Source organism: Talaromyces rugulosus, chromosome II (assembly GCF_013368755.1).
Source record: "Talaromyces rugulosus chromosome II, complete sequence".
In the NCBI taxonomy this organism is placed as follows: Eukaryota; Fungi; Ascomycota; class Eurotiomycetes; order Eurotiales; family Trichocomaceae; genus Talaromyces; species Talaromyces rugulosus.
In genome coordinates, this window is record NC_049562.1 from 2,923,797 (window position 1) to 2,939,769 (window position 15,973).

The following is a 15,973-nucleotide window of genomic DNA, read 5'->3' on the forward strand; positions in this document are numbered from 1 at the left end:
TTGTACGCCAGCCTCAGCCATACGTACATGTAAGCCAACAAAAAAAGGCCGAGGATGAATGCAGAAATATGACTCTCATATAAATTACACTTTAAAAAAACATGCAGGTGTAGTATTATTTAAATGATAATACCAGAGCCAATATTTGCAAAGAACAAACACAGCTACGTCCCGTCAAGTGGACCCTGGAGGCTAATAAGCGCCAGCTGCGGCCATCACATCTGCTGTCCGTCACATTGTTACAGCTCCAGCTTTCTTTCCAAGTCGCTCTCGCCCGGATTCTGAGAAACATCGCTCGCTACTGCGGAATTGAACACAAACGCACATAACCATATATCCACGCCAGCTATCGCATCTCGATCAATACGCCTCCTACTGCTCATGCTTCCTGAAGAGCTCCACTAGCGCCGCGACACCAACCCCCTTATCGTGCGATCCAAGCCAAAAGTTGTTTGGCGACGGACCCTTCGACTTGTTCCGGGCCTGGCGAACGAGTCTATATTCTTGAAAAACCTCACGCGATATTAATAGTGGCGCGCGTCTCCTACGGCGCCGCCTTCGCTTGAATCCTTAGCCACCGTGGAGGACGACTACTGTTACACATCCCCTCCAACCCATACTCCCCTCCCCGAGGCCTCCTCCTCCTCGTCGCACGCCTCGTCTCCATTCCCTCCGCCTTTCTCGTCGATCTACTTTGCGTCAAACTCGGAAGAGGAAGAAGAAGTCGATCATTCCAAAGTAACGGTAACTGCGGCCCTAGGTGCCTCTGTTCCGGCCTTTTCTCATCCTCCTCCGCCGCCGCCGCCTCTCGACGACCTACCGGAATCACAACCCGAGTCTTCGGTCGTTGCTGATACCAAAGCAGCTCTTGAACACAGAGATCAGAAGGGTGAATCATCAGGAAAGACTCCGGACGACCAAGAGCCTCCGCCACCCTATACCGAAGGCTTCAGCCCGCTTGAATCGTTCTCATACGTAATGGCAGCTGCAGGCGGTGCTGCCAGTATTATTACCCAGGTTCAACAATCCGGCGGCCCTCCAATAAACACTTTAGGGGGTATGTGGAAAATGGACACTCCTGTGGGAAGGTTGCTGACTGCTACATGACAGACGTAAATGGAGATGAACATATTACACTTGATCTCAGGTGAAACTCTTTTAAGTACATTGGCACGTCCAGGATCTCGGGGCTAATATGTGGTTTCCGCTTACAGGGGCACGCGATTCACCCTATCCCGAGACGAGCTTCTAACGTTACCGGAATTCGTACTGTTGTCCTTGTTTCCCAATGGACTACTGCCTGACGGGCACATGGGCGGCTTCCATGAGGGTGATATTTACCCAGTAGACGTTAGTACTGCCAATTCTGTGTCTTCCAAATGACGATACCTAACAAGCTTGACTTTTAGTATGATCCCAACTCTCTTCAGTACATGTTAGATTTCTTCCGCACTGTGGCGCAATCAATTCCATCCGCGTCCCCGTCACCGTCTAATTCACCAGACATGGATGCTAGTGATTCGATGCATAGCTCAACACGCGACATGTTGCAAGATCGGGCCGGAATTATTGTGCTGCGTGAGGATCTGGACTTTTATGTTATTCCGCCACGACAAGATATAGAATATCGCGAAATGATCGAAGTCAAGCGTGCTGCCGCTCAGGTGTTGTTGAGGCAGGACAGTATCTTTTCCGGTCTTCGGAAAAGCGATGAAGTGGGCAGCACCGAGCAGCATCTCATTGAAATGCTGACTGCAGGGTGAGTATACCGTTGAAAACGTTGTCCATAAGTGTCATAGCTAACAAACACAGCGGCTTCAACCATGAGGATTCTTGGGGTCACCGTGCTCCAGAGCCCAACAAGGCAGTAATTTGCAGTCTAGCACTAGCAAAACTTCGTACCGATATAAGAGGAGATATGAACAATAACCCCGCCGCCGGAATGGCCCAGAAGCTTCTGCTCTTCTGGAGAAAGCCCGCCAGACGTTGTTGGTGGGAGGGCATTGAGTTAGATGGCGTTGAAGGTGTAGAGGGGACGTTGAAGGTCTGGATTCGCCGAGTGTGGACCTTGGAAATGGTAAGTGCATATTTTATTCTATACCGAAATCATGGCTAATTTAGTCAACAGAGTGTCATTGGATTGAGGTGATACGGTACATTACTGTGGAATTGCACATTTAAAAAAATACTGTGCTGCAATTCCAAATTGGTGTCCTGTGAATTCTTAAAGTATCATCTTGCATCGTGTCTTCTGTTTTGTCTGTCAGCTTCTCTGTATCCCACGATATCCCATTCCTTTTGTTACATTCCTATTTTCTTTTTTTCTGTGGCTTTAACATCACATCCCTTTGATTACCTAGCAGGGAAGGCGTCTCATGAGCATACATACACAAGTTTGTCAGTTCGTTATACGTTGTCAACGCTATTTTCTTCGTTTTCTGAAATTGAATTGGGAGGTCTAAATTTTTTGGATGAGAAATTGCCCACGTCTTGCATTATTTTGAAATTCCCACAGCTTTTGATTGTACATGAATACTAACTAGCACGGTGCCAACTATGCTCACTTGTTCTTTGTAACCAAGAGAGCTCTATGAAGCTCTTAGTATAAATAGCAGTATTATAATTGTTGCTCGAAGACATCTTGCTCTGGTTTATTTACAAGCAATATACAAATATGAAACTATATCACGTGAGCTGTCGTTGGGGTGAGCCCCCGATTGGGTTAGCGAGCGGGCCCACTTGGATGCGTCTCTGCTCCTGCAAAACGCGCGCCGCTGGCCAGGAACGAGAATGCCCAGCTTTGTGCACTCAATCCCCATCGTTTGCATTGATTTCCTGTCCTCGATTAGCTTTCTTGTTGCCAAAGCCTCTGCTCTAACATCATCGAAAAGCGTTCCTTTGTGCGCTTGCTGATAGTTGTCGCCAGAAACTATCGGCCCCGTGGTGTTATTTGCGCGGGAGCACTTCTCCCCAATATAAGACAAAGCGGTCTTGCGCAATCATAATATTATCGCCCAGCTATTTTGTTCATAGCTGTCACCGGCCCAGGGCCATGCTTTGAGCGACCCGGATCGTCACCATGTCCCCAGTCAGAGGCTACATCACCTCTTATGCCCCGCGACTGCGCCAATACAGTAATGCGTTGCTTGCACCCGTGATCCCTCCCACGCAAGTCGGTCCGTCGCGAACCACGAAGCGCGGTACAACCGCAATCAACTACGCCGAGGATGGGTATGATGATGAAGATTTCGATGAAAGTGAAGGCCCACGTCGTCCTACCGGCCTACGGAGCCTTCGGAGAGAAGACTCCAGCGTTGACAAAGTTCCGTTGTCAGAGAAGGTAGGGAAGGAGATTTATGCGCCAGTCGAAGTCCAAGGGATTTTCAGGGATTGGATGATAAGGCGACTTCTTCGCGCAGAGTAAGTTCTGCAGACCAACTTCAAACGTTTAATCCTGGTTTGCTGGTAGCTAACCTGCCCTATGCAGCTGTTCGGATCAGTTGCAGGTACAAACGCATTTACCTTTGACCCTCGTCCCTATCAGAATCGATCTTGAAGTTCCAGCTCATCAGCCGTCGGAGCCCTTTCCTCTTCCTCGGAGTGCTCCCGACCCAGCGTTGACCCCAGCTCTTCCGAGCTATCGACGGCCAGAGCCTGTTCCAGGATATCGTATCAAGGATACATTTTTGTGGAATCTTCATGAAGCCTTGGCGACTCCAGACGAGTTCGCAGCCTCCTTTGTTCGAGATTTAGACTTGCCAGACGCCAATAGGATAGCCGTGGCTATTTCCACCCAAATTCGGCAGCAGCTCGAAGAATACGCTGGTGTGGCATTACATCCGTTGTTCCAACAAAACCAACTCGCTCCACCCACCAGCTTCATAGATATCAATACCGGCGTCTCGCGAGATGTTTCCTCTACCCCCGTTCCTCTCAATGCTATGACGCCGGACAGCCGAAACCACACGGTCACCGCGACCAAAGAGCCTCTTGTCAATGACAGCTTGTTGAACCCTGACGACGCATATCGTTGTGTGGTAAGCTTGAACATCAATTTACAGAATAAGCTCTACACCGACAAATTCGAATGGTCCCTCCTGCACCCTCCTGGTATGGCGGAAGAGTTCGCCAAAGTCACCTGCGCAGACCTTGGTTTGGCAGGTGAATGGGTGGGTGCAATTTCCCATGGCATTTATGAAGCTGTTCTCAAGCTCAAGAAAGAGGTGTGTGAAAGCGGCGGAATGGTCAGCGGCCTTGGAGGTTATGGAAACGAAATTGATAACCAAGCCGCCGACGGCGCCGAGGCTGGGTGGAGGTATGACCCTGAAGGCTTGGGCGATGAGTGGGAACCAAAGGTCGAGACCTTGTCCAAGGAAGAGATCGAAAAACGCGAGGGAGACCGAGAACGCCAAATCAGACGTCTTCGAAGAGAAACGGCTAGATTCTCATCCACGGCTGGCATCACCCCCGAAGTTTCGAGAACAAACTACTTTGACGTTGACAGCGAGACACCACTTGGCAGAGGCGAAAGGAGTAAGCGAAAGCGACGCTTCCGCAGTCTCAGTCCATTAGCCCGGTCTGGTACTCCCGGGGGCCGTGGCACTCCTGATACAGGCTCTGGAGCAGGGTATGGTGGGGGTGGTGGTACCCTCATGGAGACGTAAATATTCCCAGATCCTTCATCACAGATTTTTTTTTAAATGCTGACTCGTATTAGTGAACGTGCTCATTGGAGATGTTTCAACTGTGGAATTTTCGGCCATGCAGTCTGGACAGTCCGAGATGGTCCCACGGGTTCAAGGGTAAAGTTTGCTTTGTTTCGTTTAAAATTCTCTAGCTAACTAAAAGCTTAGACTTTGTGTCATAATTGCGGACTTCTATATGAACGCGACAAGATCCTGCCCGAATGGACTCGAGGCCTACATAGGCACGATATACCTCTCCAACGACACTTTTAAACTTTGCATGTTCACTTTCTTCTCATAGGTTTAAGTAGGACAGGACAGTTTCTATCTGAACCCCTTTTCTTCTCCTTGAATCTGTACAATGCAGATCAATCACTTTCTTCTGTTGCCTTTGTTCTCTTTTTCCCTTCAATCCGGAGTTGTGCTTTGAAGGATTGTGTGTGGCTGGGTCGATTTTTGGTTAACGTATAATATGGTTATGGCGTTTATAAACAAAACGGTTTTGATTTTGTTTCCCTTGCTCTTTTAATTGATTTATCAATTCTTTTTACAATGCCTTCTTCTTTTTCCCCTTCCCTTATCGAGAGGAAGACTTGTACAACATGTTAGCACTGGACCCTCGCGATTCATGTCTAATGCATTTTTTCCCCGAGTCACGGACTGTTTTCTTCTATAAACGTTGTGTAACCGGCTTATTGTGATATTTTCATTTCTCTTTCTTGCTGATTGTTCTTTTGCAAAGGATAAAAAAAGATATGTTTTGATAGTCAAGCATATTTAGCTCCTTGAGGTACAGTTGCCGAATGGAAAATTATTCTGATCATAGAAAACTTCAAGTGATACTAGTAGCTGCTTTGGCTTAATAGTAGTCATATGTAAAGGTAAAGAGGGGTATATAATACATGTCCAAAAAAACAAGCAATAAATAGCATGGCTTGATATGCAGGATAAAACAGCGGATCAGCTAGGGATCGTCCAAAAGTCATATGTACAATTCAGAGGAGACGCAGTTCCATGTTTTGATGCTTCGTCGAAAATCTTGCTTATACTCGGCCTAAGAATTGAGAGCGAATCGGGTCCCTCTCGGTCGTTTGCGTCCCTCTTTTCACTGAGTATTCCTACGGCAGCAAGATATCAGCGGAAAGAAGCGCAGTGGCAGGGATTATTGAGGATGCTGTGGATCTGAACCTTGTTAGAAAGGACTGGTGTAATGAATAATCACTCATAACCCACCTGCAGTACTGCTCGTGGGCCTGCCATCGTCGACACGCGTGTTCCTAGTATCGAATGCTCCGGGATAGCTTCTCCCCCCTGGATGCAACGGCTGCGACGACTGGAAGACAAGTCAGTAAGGCCATGTATCAAGCAGTTGACAAATTTTGTACCGGCGACCACGCCACTCCGGAATAATACCGAAGATCACGGGTGGGTACTGACTTCGCGAAACTCATCGCCTTCAATGTGAACCTCGCGATCCCGAATTCGGCGCATCAGGGCGAGGAAATTGCTCTCTTGAAACTTCTTGCTATTTTCGTGGCTGAGACTTTCGAGCAAGCTCCCGGCGGTTCTTGCTAGTTCGTCTGGGTCTTGTTTTTGTTCTTGAACATTGGCATCCGAAGTATTTGTGATCAAATCAGAGCCGATTCTGATCTGATCGTCAACACCCAGCTCTGTACGCTCGGACTCTATTTGCGTTTCGTCTAATTCCGTGCTTTGAACTTGCTCCGTTGTCGTCTGTTGTTGATCTACTTCGGCTTGCACATGCTCGAACGCAGCCTCGAAGGCACTCTCATCAAATGCGGCTGGTTCCTTTGCATGGCTCAGGTTTGCTTGTACAGGCTCCTGGTTTGTTTGAAACTGCCCCATGGCTCCAGTGTTCATGCGATAGGAAGGCTGAAAAGGGGTTTGGAAATTCGACATTGGTGTCGATTGTGTCATGGGATTGTGGCTGTTTTGCTGTTGATGCCTAGCAAATTCATGTTGCCAGCCCTCTGAGTGTACAGCATTTTGCGCTGGCCCCGGTCTTATTTGTTGCTGGTGTATATTCTGGGAAGGTCCCGACAGCCTCAGATTCTGAAAATCGGACGCCCAGTCGCTAGCATCGGCTGCGAAAGCAGGATGTGATGGGGCATGCACGGGGGCGCCGAATGGGCCGGGCCGTTCTAGCATAGGAGCATTTCCGGCAAAGTTATTCTCGAAGGTTTGAAATTCAGAGTCAAGAACATTGGCATTGGGATGTTGCGAGCGGAACCCCTAAAAAGCACATGTCAATGCCGTGGCGATGGGGAGTCGTCTTCACCATAGAACACCTACCTGTTGGCCGGGAGACTGGCGGTTGATCAGCCTATCCTGCTGCAGTGTCCTATCGACTGCTGTGTGTTTCTGGAAGTTTTGAAGGGCGTTTGACGGCCCACACAAAGCGTCGGCCATGATGCTGCGAGTGTTCTCAGACGGAAGTATGCCGAAGTCCAAATACGCCACCCTCGTTCACTCGAAGTCGGATTCGCATAAAGATATAGATAAAGGCCGTCGGCGCGGTCAAATACAGGTCGTCTGCGGACAAGGAAGGGTGGATGTAGGAGTGAAAAAGGGAGACAGACCGAGAGCAATGTCACGTCGTGTTAACCGGGCGCCAGACCGAGGTCCAAAGTCTCGCGGGGGCCCGGTGTCGCCGATAAGATAAGGCCGGGGCGAGCTCTTTTGGGTGCCTGATCCGTGAGGCAGCCACCGCGTCCTGTTTGGAAAGTGCGGCCAAGTCGCCCGCATTTCAATTACGGGGCGTATTTATTCACCTCGATGACATCGCGCTCCCCAGCAACGCCATTCCCTCTTGTCACTTCGCTCTTCCAGCGTGCAAGGAGCGCCAGAAATTAATTGCGAAACGATCTGCGGTTTCCTTTGGGTTCATCGTCAGCTATGGTGCGTGCGAAGCTCCCATGTTCTTCCTGCCCCATACGGTCTACCTGGTCTGAACCTAGCTAACAATGAGAGAACTACAGGCACAAACCATTCCTAACTCCGGCCACGATGATATGATTGTATGTTGGCTTCTATTAGCGACGGCGATTATCGGTTCTTTGGTGGTGCCTTTGTGAAACTGATTGCGAATTATAGCACGATGCCACTCTCGACTACTACGGCCGACGACTAGCAACATGTTCGTCCGACAAGACGATCAAGATCTTTGAAGTCGAGGGCGAGTCCCACAGGCTTGTCGACACTTTGAAAGGGTAAGCTCGAGCTGCTTTCCTGCACGTCTTCCAGAACACTAATGCTTTGTGAATCGCAGACATGAAGGTGCAGTATGGTGTGTTGCTTGGGTATGTTGGCTCTTATCTATTTCGTTTTGAGTACATGACATGCTAATATATCTCCGACTTCTAGGCGCATCCGAAATTCGGCACAATCCTGGCGTCCTCGTCCTACGATGGCAAGGTGTTGATCTGGCGCGAGCAACCCTCCAGCGCAGCAACTAGCGGAAGCCCCTGGGCCAAAGTCTTTGAATTTTCTCTCCATACTGCGTCCGTCAATATTATTTCGTGGGCTCCTCATGAAAGCGGATGTCTTCTTGCTTGTGCCTCGTCAGACGGCCAGGTCAGTGTACTCGAATTCCGCGACAACAGCTGGACCCATCAAATGTTCCATGCTCATGGCATGGGCGTCAACTCTGTGAGTTGGGCGCCAGCTGCATCCCCTGGTAGCTTGATCAGCGCAAACCCAGGGCCCGGTCAACAACGGAGATTTGTCACTGGCGGCAGTGACAACTCGGTCAAGATTTGGGACTATAGGTACGAACTTATCATTCCGCTAGACAGGAAATCAAGGCTAACAAGAGACTTTTTTTTGTAGCCATGAATCCAAAACATACAACCCCGTACAGACTTTGGAAGGACATTCGGATTGGGTCCGAGATGTTGCCTGGTCCCCGAGCATTCTTTCCAAGTCATACATCGCCTCCGCCTCCCAAGACAAGACTGTTCGCATCTGGACCTCGGACGCATCGGCTCCCGGCCAGTGGTCGAGTACCGTTCTCGAATTCGACACGGTTCTGTGGCGTGTCAGCTGGAGCTTGAGCGGTAACATCCTGGCCGTCAGTGGTGGCGACAATAAAGTCACACTCTGGAAGGAGAACCTCAAGGGCCAGTGGGAAAAGGTCAAGGATATTGAAGAATAGATGCACGATTAATTATTTGGTCAGATTTTCCCATAGCTCTTTATACAAACGTTTCAAGTCGTCTTTTTTACGTCGTTCATACCTGGAATGTTAAAAAGGGATTGATTACATATCAATATTAAGGAACTGTATCCTATAAATAAAAGGCCAAGATCAATAGAAATGATTAAATCCTGATCTAGCTTAAATCCACTCAAAAATAACCAGAAACCATGGTATATAAAAGAACCGCCGTTACGCATCCCAATATACAAAAGGCCCTCGAGCACAGCCCAGAAATCCCTCGTCGTGGACATCCAACCACTGTCCCAACATAATCCTCCCCCCTGGTAAGATTACGCCCTCTGCTCCATAAATCTGGTGAAAACTCGAATCCAAATCGACAGGGGGCCAATCTTCGTCAGGGAAAGAAGAATGTGTGGATTCATGCTGCTGTCCAGTCCGGCCATCGTCTTCCTGGGCAAAGGTACCGAGCACGTCTCGATTGGCGTCATAACTGATGAAGCAGACACGAGTCCAGCCGGGAATGCCTCCTTGCGGATCAGCAATAGGCTCAAGGAAACCTCGGACGAGGAAGATCTCGGAAATACTACCTGTGCTGTTGTAGTATGTCTGTGTGCCCCGGAAGAACACTCTTTTCGGACAATCGACTGACATGGGAATGATCTCGTTGACCAAATGTGGCCAGTTCTGAGGATTATCGTCGGTTTCAAAGCTTAGAGACTAGAGAAGAACGTTAGAATACTCTATGACATGAGGATACCCATTCGAAAAGACGTACGTTTGCGCAGTTATCGGCTGCTGCGTGTTCCCCTAAATCAGCGCTTGTTTGGCGACTCTTCAGATCTTTGGCGGTTCCTGGGTAAGGATGAATAAATGCTAGAAAAGGTTAGCAAAATCTGAATACAAACAAAAAAGAAACAGGTTGCACCTACAATAATACCCGAACCAGTAAGTCTTGAATGTATCCCTCTGTTCAAATGGGCAAGTCCAAGTGTCAGGTCTCTCACCAATATCCTGGTACGATTTCAAAAAGGTATCTTCGAGAGGACTGGTAAAATGCCGCTGCCAAAAGTTGCGTACGTGCAACAACATCTTCAAGTCCACCTTGCCTTTATCGACGAGCGGTATGTGAAAGAGGGAGTTATAAGAGTAAACATACTCAATGTTGTAATCGTCTCGTGAGCACGACCGAGAATAGCTTGTGTTGAAGGATAAGTGAGTGAGGCACTAACATGAGGAATTAGCAAAAAAAATACTTTTACCCCAATGTTATGCCAGGGAAGGCTTACCAGCTGAACGGCACAGAAGAGACCAGACGGCTCCGACACCGTTTGATCGCCATATCCAGTAATAGGTCTCGACAGGAAATCAGTTTGTTGAATCACCTCCGCAATCCTCTCCAGGTTTTTTGACAGAGGCTGAAAAGAATCCCCACTGCCGGTGTAGAAAAGGGCTTCCAGTAACAGAGTCTGCAAGACCTCGAGCCACAGATACCCTTGTTCTGTCTCTCCGTGCCGAAACGAGATCGCATGCGAAAGAACAAGCGCTCTTGTCTGGTATTCGACCTTTAACTGCGCGCTTGTGTAGTGCCGTACCGAGTCATACTGGTCCTCGAATTTGCTCCTCCAAACCGAGGAATTAGGGGGCAGTACCTGTGCTGCAAAGGAGACGCAGGCACGAGAAAAAGCACACAGGTCGTCATCGAAAAGAAAGCTAGCGATGTGCTGAACAATCTAAGGCAGGTTGTTTAGTGCTAGTCTTGCTGGTTGAGGGTTGAGTGAAGCTTACCTCAGTGGGGAGCCGGAAGATGGGGCTTTGGCCAGCCATAAGTTGTGTGATGGGAAAATGAGACAGAACTAGCTATCATTTGTGAGGGTAAGGGTCGATAGTCCTCAGCACTTTGGTGCTAATAGGCTTCTGAACAGGTGATTATAGATGAGAAAGGGTTAATGTGTGATGAAGATAAATTGAACATGTCTATAATATAAAAACAATTCGTCTAGAATGAAGTCAAGAAGAAACATAGGTGACTAGCCCAACTTTTGAAATTTAACAACTGACAGAATGAATTTGTCAACCCCTTGAATTGCGTCTTTTCAAACTCTCTTCAACACCCCATCCATCACTCAAGAGGTCCTTGACTTCCTCCAGGCTCAGACCACTCATCTCTGGATAGATCAGCCATACACAATACAACCCAATAGTGCATACCAATGCATATACAACAAACGTCCATCCAGGCGAGAGCGTTTCCATCATGGAAAGAAATGTGAGACCGACGACAAAATTGGAGCCCCAGTTTGTTGCTGTGGCCAGAGCAGACCCAAGCGAGCGTACAGACAGAGGGAATAATTCTGATTGTTGCCATGGTACGTTTCCCAGACCTACTGCATATGCAGCTGTGTACATGGTAATAAAAAGTAAGATGAGTAATGGAATCGACGATGTCCCCGATGGCTCTGCTTGATCTTTGTCAGATAATGATAACGAATGTGTCGAATCAAGCCCATAAAATGCAAGTGCACAACAAAGCAATGCAATTATCATGAATGGGATGGACAGAAGTAGAATGCGACGTCGGCCGATGCGGTCAATCAGAGAAAATGCAAGCAGCGTGAAGAGAAAGTTCGTTCCGGCAACGGCCAAAGAAGTTAGTGTTGGAGATGAAAATGAAAGAGCCTGGAAAATCGTGGCCGAGAAATACATCAGGCTGTTAAAGCCACAAAGCTGTTGAAGGGCTTGAAGCATCATAGCAATGATCAAGGCTCGTCGGTTGCCGCCAACTCCACAGAGCTCAATCAACGTTCGCTTGGCTTTGTTGAGTCCACTGGTCTTGGCCGAACCAAGCTCAGCTGTCTCCTCTGAGACATTGTCCTCAATCGCTCTCAGCACTTTGGCCGCCTTCCGTTCAGCTTGCGGGTCTGAACCGAGAACCCTTATCAAGACTGCCTTTGCTTGAGCGCTGCGACCCGCTTGGACAAGCCACCTAGGAGATTCGGGAAGAAAGGCCAAAAGAACAAGTTGCCCCAGGGCAGGAACAACACCAAGTCCAACAATCCAACGCCAGCCACCGGGCATGTACGAAAAGAGCCAGCCGATGACGTATGCAACGACTTGACCGCCGGTTATAAAGAGACTCAATATTGTCACCAGTCTCCCGCGTAGCTCCGAGGGAGCAAGCTCTGATATGTATCTGGTCACTAAGTTAGCACACACAATAATGAACTCTGTAGAGTAGACGGGCCGACTCACAAAGGCGCCACCATACTGGCAGCTCCCACCGCTAAACCGACTATACTTCGCCCTACAACCATACCAAAGACCGTCGACGCCAGTGCTTGAACCAGTGCTCCCATAGTAAAAAGCACATCAGCTACAAGAATAACGTATTTTCGGCCGACTCTGTCGGCAAATACGCCAGCGAGGGGGCTCGCAAACAGAGCGAATAAGCTTGTGGAAGAGGTTATAACGCTCTTTTGCATGGTAGTCAGGACTTCTCCCGATAGATCCGCCTTGATGGAGACAAGAGTTGCGGATATAACACCAGTACTAAAAATGAAGTCAGCGTCCACAAAAACTATACAGTGCGCTCTCTTCCTATTTTCATACTCATAGCCAAATAAGAGACCACTGATCCCTGCGGAAAGGGTCAATGTCCAGATAAAAAAACCTCCTATATCATTGGACAATGTTTCTGGAAGGTCATGGATAGTCTCTTCAACAGCATCGGCATTGTTGGCCAAGAGTGGCTCGTCCACAGCGTTTCGGTCCCCCATAGCGTATCCTCTCACCAAGGAGGTACGTTAGTCAAATGCAGAAATTATGAGATTTTACGCAGCCAAACGACTCAAGTCATCACTGGCATTACCGTGTTAGCAATTCAGAATTGCTAACAACTGAGATGTGCACTGTTGGTTGTTGGTGTCGTTGTCATGGTCCAGTCTGATACGGAAGGAAGGCCCGTGATCGGCGCCCCACAGGCCAACTATCATTGGCTACACGCTATCCTATATATAGACATATTCCAGAGCAAGATCGCAGCAAGAATGAATTAAATGTCATGAAATATATCCTTTTGTTTTGATACGCTATGCTCTAGAAAATATATATTTACTGGGCCCTGGCGACACCTGCCGCATCGGCCTGGGCAGAAATCTTCTTCTTGTAGGCATTGACGTCTCCGTCAAACTTGGCGACATGGCCATCGTCACAAACCCAGAGGCTAGTGCAGACATTTTGGAGCATGGTCACGTCGTGAGACACCATGAGAACGCCTCCTTCAAAATTCCTGAGGGCGTCTGACAGGGCATCCATGGCTTCGATATCCAAGTGATTGGAAGGCTCGTCCAGTACCAGAATGTGAGGATTGGTGAGCGACAGGCAGGCGAATGCAACACGGGACTTTTGACCTCCAGAGAGCAGGCCCAGTTTCTGAAGGCCGGTCATACCAGTAATGCCAAACCTATGCCATGTTAGTTGTTTTGAATGACATCAATTCGAGTGTTCATGTAACTCACGCGCCAAGGTGTCGACGATATTCTTCGTCAGTTCTGCCATGGTAGTTCTTCGACATAAACCCAACGGCACTATCATTCAGATCCAGAGCATCAACATGGTGCTGAGCAAAGTAACCAACTCGCAGTCGGGGATTCTGAGAAATCAACCCGCTGGTAGGCTGAAGTTGGCCAATAAGAAGTTTCAACACTGTAGTTTTTCCAGCACCGTTTGGACCAACGATACCAATACGAGAATCGAGTTGTACATCCAAATCGACATTTCGAAGTAAGGGTTTGTCCTTTGTGTAGCCAAAGGCGACGTCTGTCATTTGAATGATTGGGGGAGAAAGCTTTTCAACCTCTGGGAATTTAAAGTGCACGATATATTCGCTCTCCGGAGCTTGCAGAATAGGCATACGCTCCAGCTTTTTGATTCTCGATTGGGCTTCCGAGGACTTGGCAGCGTTGTAGCGGAACTTGTCGATGAAAGCTGTAGACGTGTTAGTTGATATTGCGGTACAGAAACGAGAAATTCTCGAGCTGACTAACCTTGCAAATGTGCCCTTTGAGCCATTTGGTTCTCATATTCACGCTTGGCGTTCTTCCTTCGTTCTTCCTTGGTTGCGTAGAAAGAATCTATACAGTCCATGTTAGACGCCTGAAGAGGAGGATCGTGAAAGCGATAATCTTACCGAAATTAGATCCCTTGTAGTAATCCAGTCTCTCCGAGTGCTGGTGGATTATATCGGTGGCTACCTCGTTCAAGAAAGAACGATCGTGGGAAACAACTAAAACGGTACTGGGATATCCTTGAAGGTAGTTTGACAAGAAGGTGATGGATGGAACATCCAACATGTTTGAAGGTTCTGTTGGGGATTAGCATGGTTTGTGGATTTAACAGAGTCAAAGAGAAAGCATACCGTCAAGCAAGAGAAGATCGGGTTCGCAGAACAGTGCACGAGCAAGCGCCAATCTCATCCTCCAACCACCAGAGAAGGTCTTTGTGGCAAATTGTTGTCGTTCTGTGGAAAAACCAAGACCGGCCAAGATGCTGGCAGCACGAGACTCGGCTTTATCCGATTCCATCTCCGCAAGTTTTGTATGGATATCAGCGAGCGTAATATCAAAGCCGTCCCTCTCATGGTCAAGTCTGGCAGCATCTTTTGATGTGTCTGCCAAGGAGGATCTTTCGGCGTCTATATCGGAAAGTTTCTTGGTGATTTTCTGCATATCATTTCAGTTAGATATGAACGTTTAGAGACGAGAGTTAGTGGATAAAGCATGGTAGGACTGACATCTTGCTCTTGAAGAAGGTGTTTTCGCCAGACATCGGCATCCAAGACCGCTTGAAGGGCGGGCGTGTCATCACCAGTAATCTGAAACCGGATATTAGTAAAGAGCTGTAAAGATAGTTGGAAAAAACACACCTCTTGTTCAACATGAAGAATAGAAATATGGGTGGGAATTGCGACTTCTCTGCGGCTCAAGGCACGAAGCAAAGTAGACTTTCCGATACCGTTCTGACCAACCAGACCATATCGTCGGCCGTAGGACAGCGATAAGGAGGCATCCATAAGGATGCGCAGGCCGCCTATAGTGATATCTATGCCGTCGACCTTGATATCCTTACTCTTGGACTGGGCATCTGCTCCCAACTGCAGAGGATTGACGGCCATGAAGAACTCTTCGTAGGACTGGGTGCTATCGGGCTGGTCGAGTAGTCGGGATGCTTCATACTCGACATTCTTCAAGGTCTTCTTATCCTGTTTGGCCCTAATCTTACGCTCCGCCTTTTCGAGCTTCTTCCGGTCGACACGGGATTCGACTTTGCGCGTCGAGGCAGACTCCAGGTCAGTTGTGCCGCCCACCAAGCCCATCGTAGAGGATACATTCTTCTGCAGGCCCACGTTGATGGTCTGGTCCAGCTTTTTGGCGGCAAAGGGCATCTGTCGCCGCTCGGCATCGACTCCATCGGCGGCGTTGAGCGAGGATATAAACTTCTCCACCAAATTCCGAATGGCCTTTTCGTTCTCTGGCGAAAAATCGCCGGACGCGGAGATGAGGATTTCTACAACGGCTTCGGCGGCTTCGGACAGCGGCGAGGGAGAATTGGCATCGACATCCTCCACATAGGCATGTGAGGCATGGGTAAGATAGCCCTGTGTTAAGAGGCGGTTCAGTCATGTATTTTTTTTTTTCGACGGTGCGGTTGTGAATTGGGTGGACTTACCACAGAATATTCGGAGACGACCCGGTCCAGGCCAGGGATTTGAGCTTGAAGTTCCGCCTCCATGACGGGCAGTTTTTACAAGCAGTGCTTCCAAGAGGCAATAATGGATTAATATTATTGAAGCTCTGGTGAACGTCAACTTTCGTGGTGGGGTTGGCGGCGAGCGCTGTGGGCCCCGGTGGCCAATCAGCGGCCCTGTAGCAGGTCTTTGAGATTTTTTCTTATTATATTAATATTATTTCTCTATTAAACACTATGTAATAGTATGGTTTTTTTAAAGAAAAAAAAAAGACAATGTATCATTCTACTTGGCTGCAAGAAATAAGATTATGAGAATATTCACGCATTGGCTAATCGTTAATAATGGTTAGCTTTCAGCTCTGGC

The 15,973-nt window shown here is 48.3% G+C and overlaps 5 protein-coding genes across 5 annotated transcripts; 3 read left to right on the top strand and 2 right to left on the bottom strand.

The window, feature by feature from the left end:
- Positions 1 to 531: 531 nt before the first annotated feature.
- TRUGW13939_03500 (uncharacterized protein) lies at positions 532 to 2,149 on the top strand (the record flags this gene model as incomplete). The annotated part of the gene is made up of 6 exons (XM_035486681.1): positions 532 to 1,057; positions 1,111 to 1,147; positions 1,215 to 1,350; positions 1,410 to 1,759; positions 1,813 to 2,077; positions 2,129 to 2,149. Coding segments are annotated over 6 exons (1,335 nt in total), but the record flags the coding sequence as incomplete, so codon positions are not given.
- A 930-nt stretch (positions 2,150 to 3,079) lies between these two features.
- Positions 3,080 to 4,806, top strand: TRUGW13939_03501 (uncharacterized protein; the record flags this gene model as incomplete). Its single annotated transcript, XM_035486682.1, has 3 exons — positions 3,080 to 3,420; positions 3,488 to 4,644; positions 4,718 to 4,806. The coding sequence occupies 3 exons, from the start codon at positions 3,080 to 3,082 to the stop codon at positions 4,804 to 4,806; spliced, it is 1,587 nt and encodes a 528-aa protein (XP_035342575.1).
- A 1,041-nt stretch (positions 4,807 to 5,847) lies between these two features.
- TRUGW13939_03502 (uncharacterized protein) lies at positions 5,848 to 7,115 on the bottom strand (the record flags this gene model as incomplete). The annotated part of the gene is made up of 4 exons (XM_035486683.1): positions 5,848 to 5,867; positions 5,919 to 6,018; positions 6,123 to 6,938; positions 6,999 to 7,115. 4 exons carry the CDS (start codon positions 7,113 to 7,115, stop codon positions 5,848 to 5,850), a joined length of 1,053 nt encoding a protein of 350 aa, XP_035342576.1.
- A 486-nt stretch (positions 7,116 to 7,601) lies between these two features.
- Positions 7,602 to 8,859, top strand: TRUGW13939_03503 (uncharacterized protein; the record flags this gene model as incomplete). The annotated part of the gene is made up of 6 exons (XM_035486684.1): positions 7,602 to 7,604; positions 7,685 to 7,723; positions 7,800 to 7,915; positions 7,975 to 8,005; positions 8,070 to 8,473; positions 8,535 to 8,859. 6 exons carry the CDS (start codon positions 7,602 to 7,604, stop codon positions 8,857 to 8,859), a joined length of 918 nt encoding a protein of 305 aa, XP_035342577.1.
- Positions 8,860 to 9,093: 234 nt separating this feature from the next.
- On the bottom strand, positions 9,094 to 15,651 carry TRUGW13939_03504 (uncharacterized protein; the record flags this gene model as incomplete). Its single annotated transcript, XM_035486685.1, has 16 exons — positions 9,094 to 9,582; positions 9,641 to 9,738; positions 9,795 to 10,089; positions 10,152 to 10,595; positions 10,651 to 10,722; positions 11,074 to 12,055; positions 12,115 to 12,411; positions 12,472 to 12,648; positions 12,977 to 13,324; positions 13,380 to 13,848; positions 13,908 to 13,994; positions 14,051 to 14,224; positions 14,279 to 14,582; positions 14,654 to 14,734; positions 14,786 to 15,517; positions 15,589 to 15,651. The coding sequence occupies 16 exons, from the start codon at positions 15,649 to 15,651 to the stop codon at positions 9,094 to 9,096; spliced, it is 5,112 nt and encodes a 1,703-aa protein (XP_035342578.1).
- Positions 15,652 to 15,973: the final 322 nt, after the last annotated feature.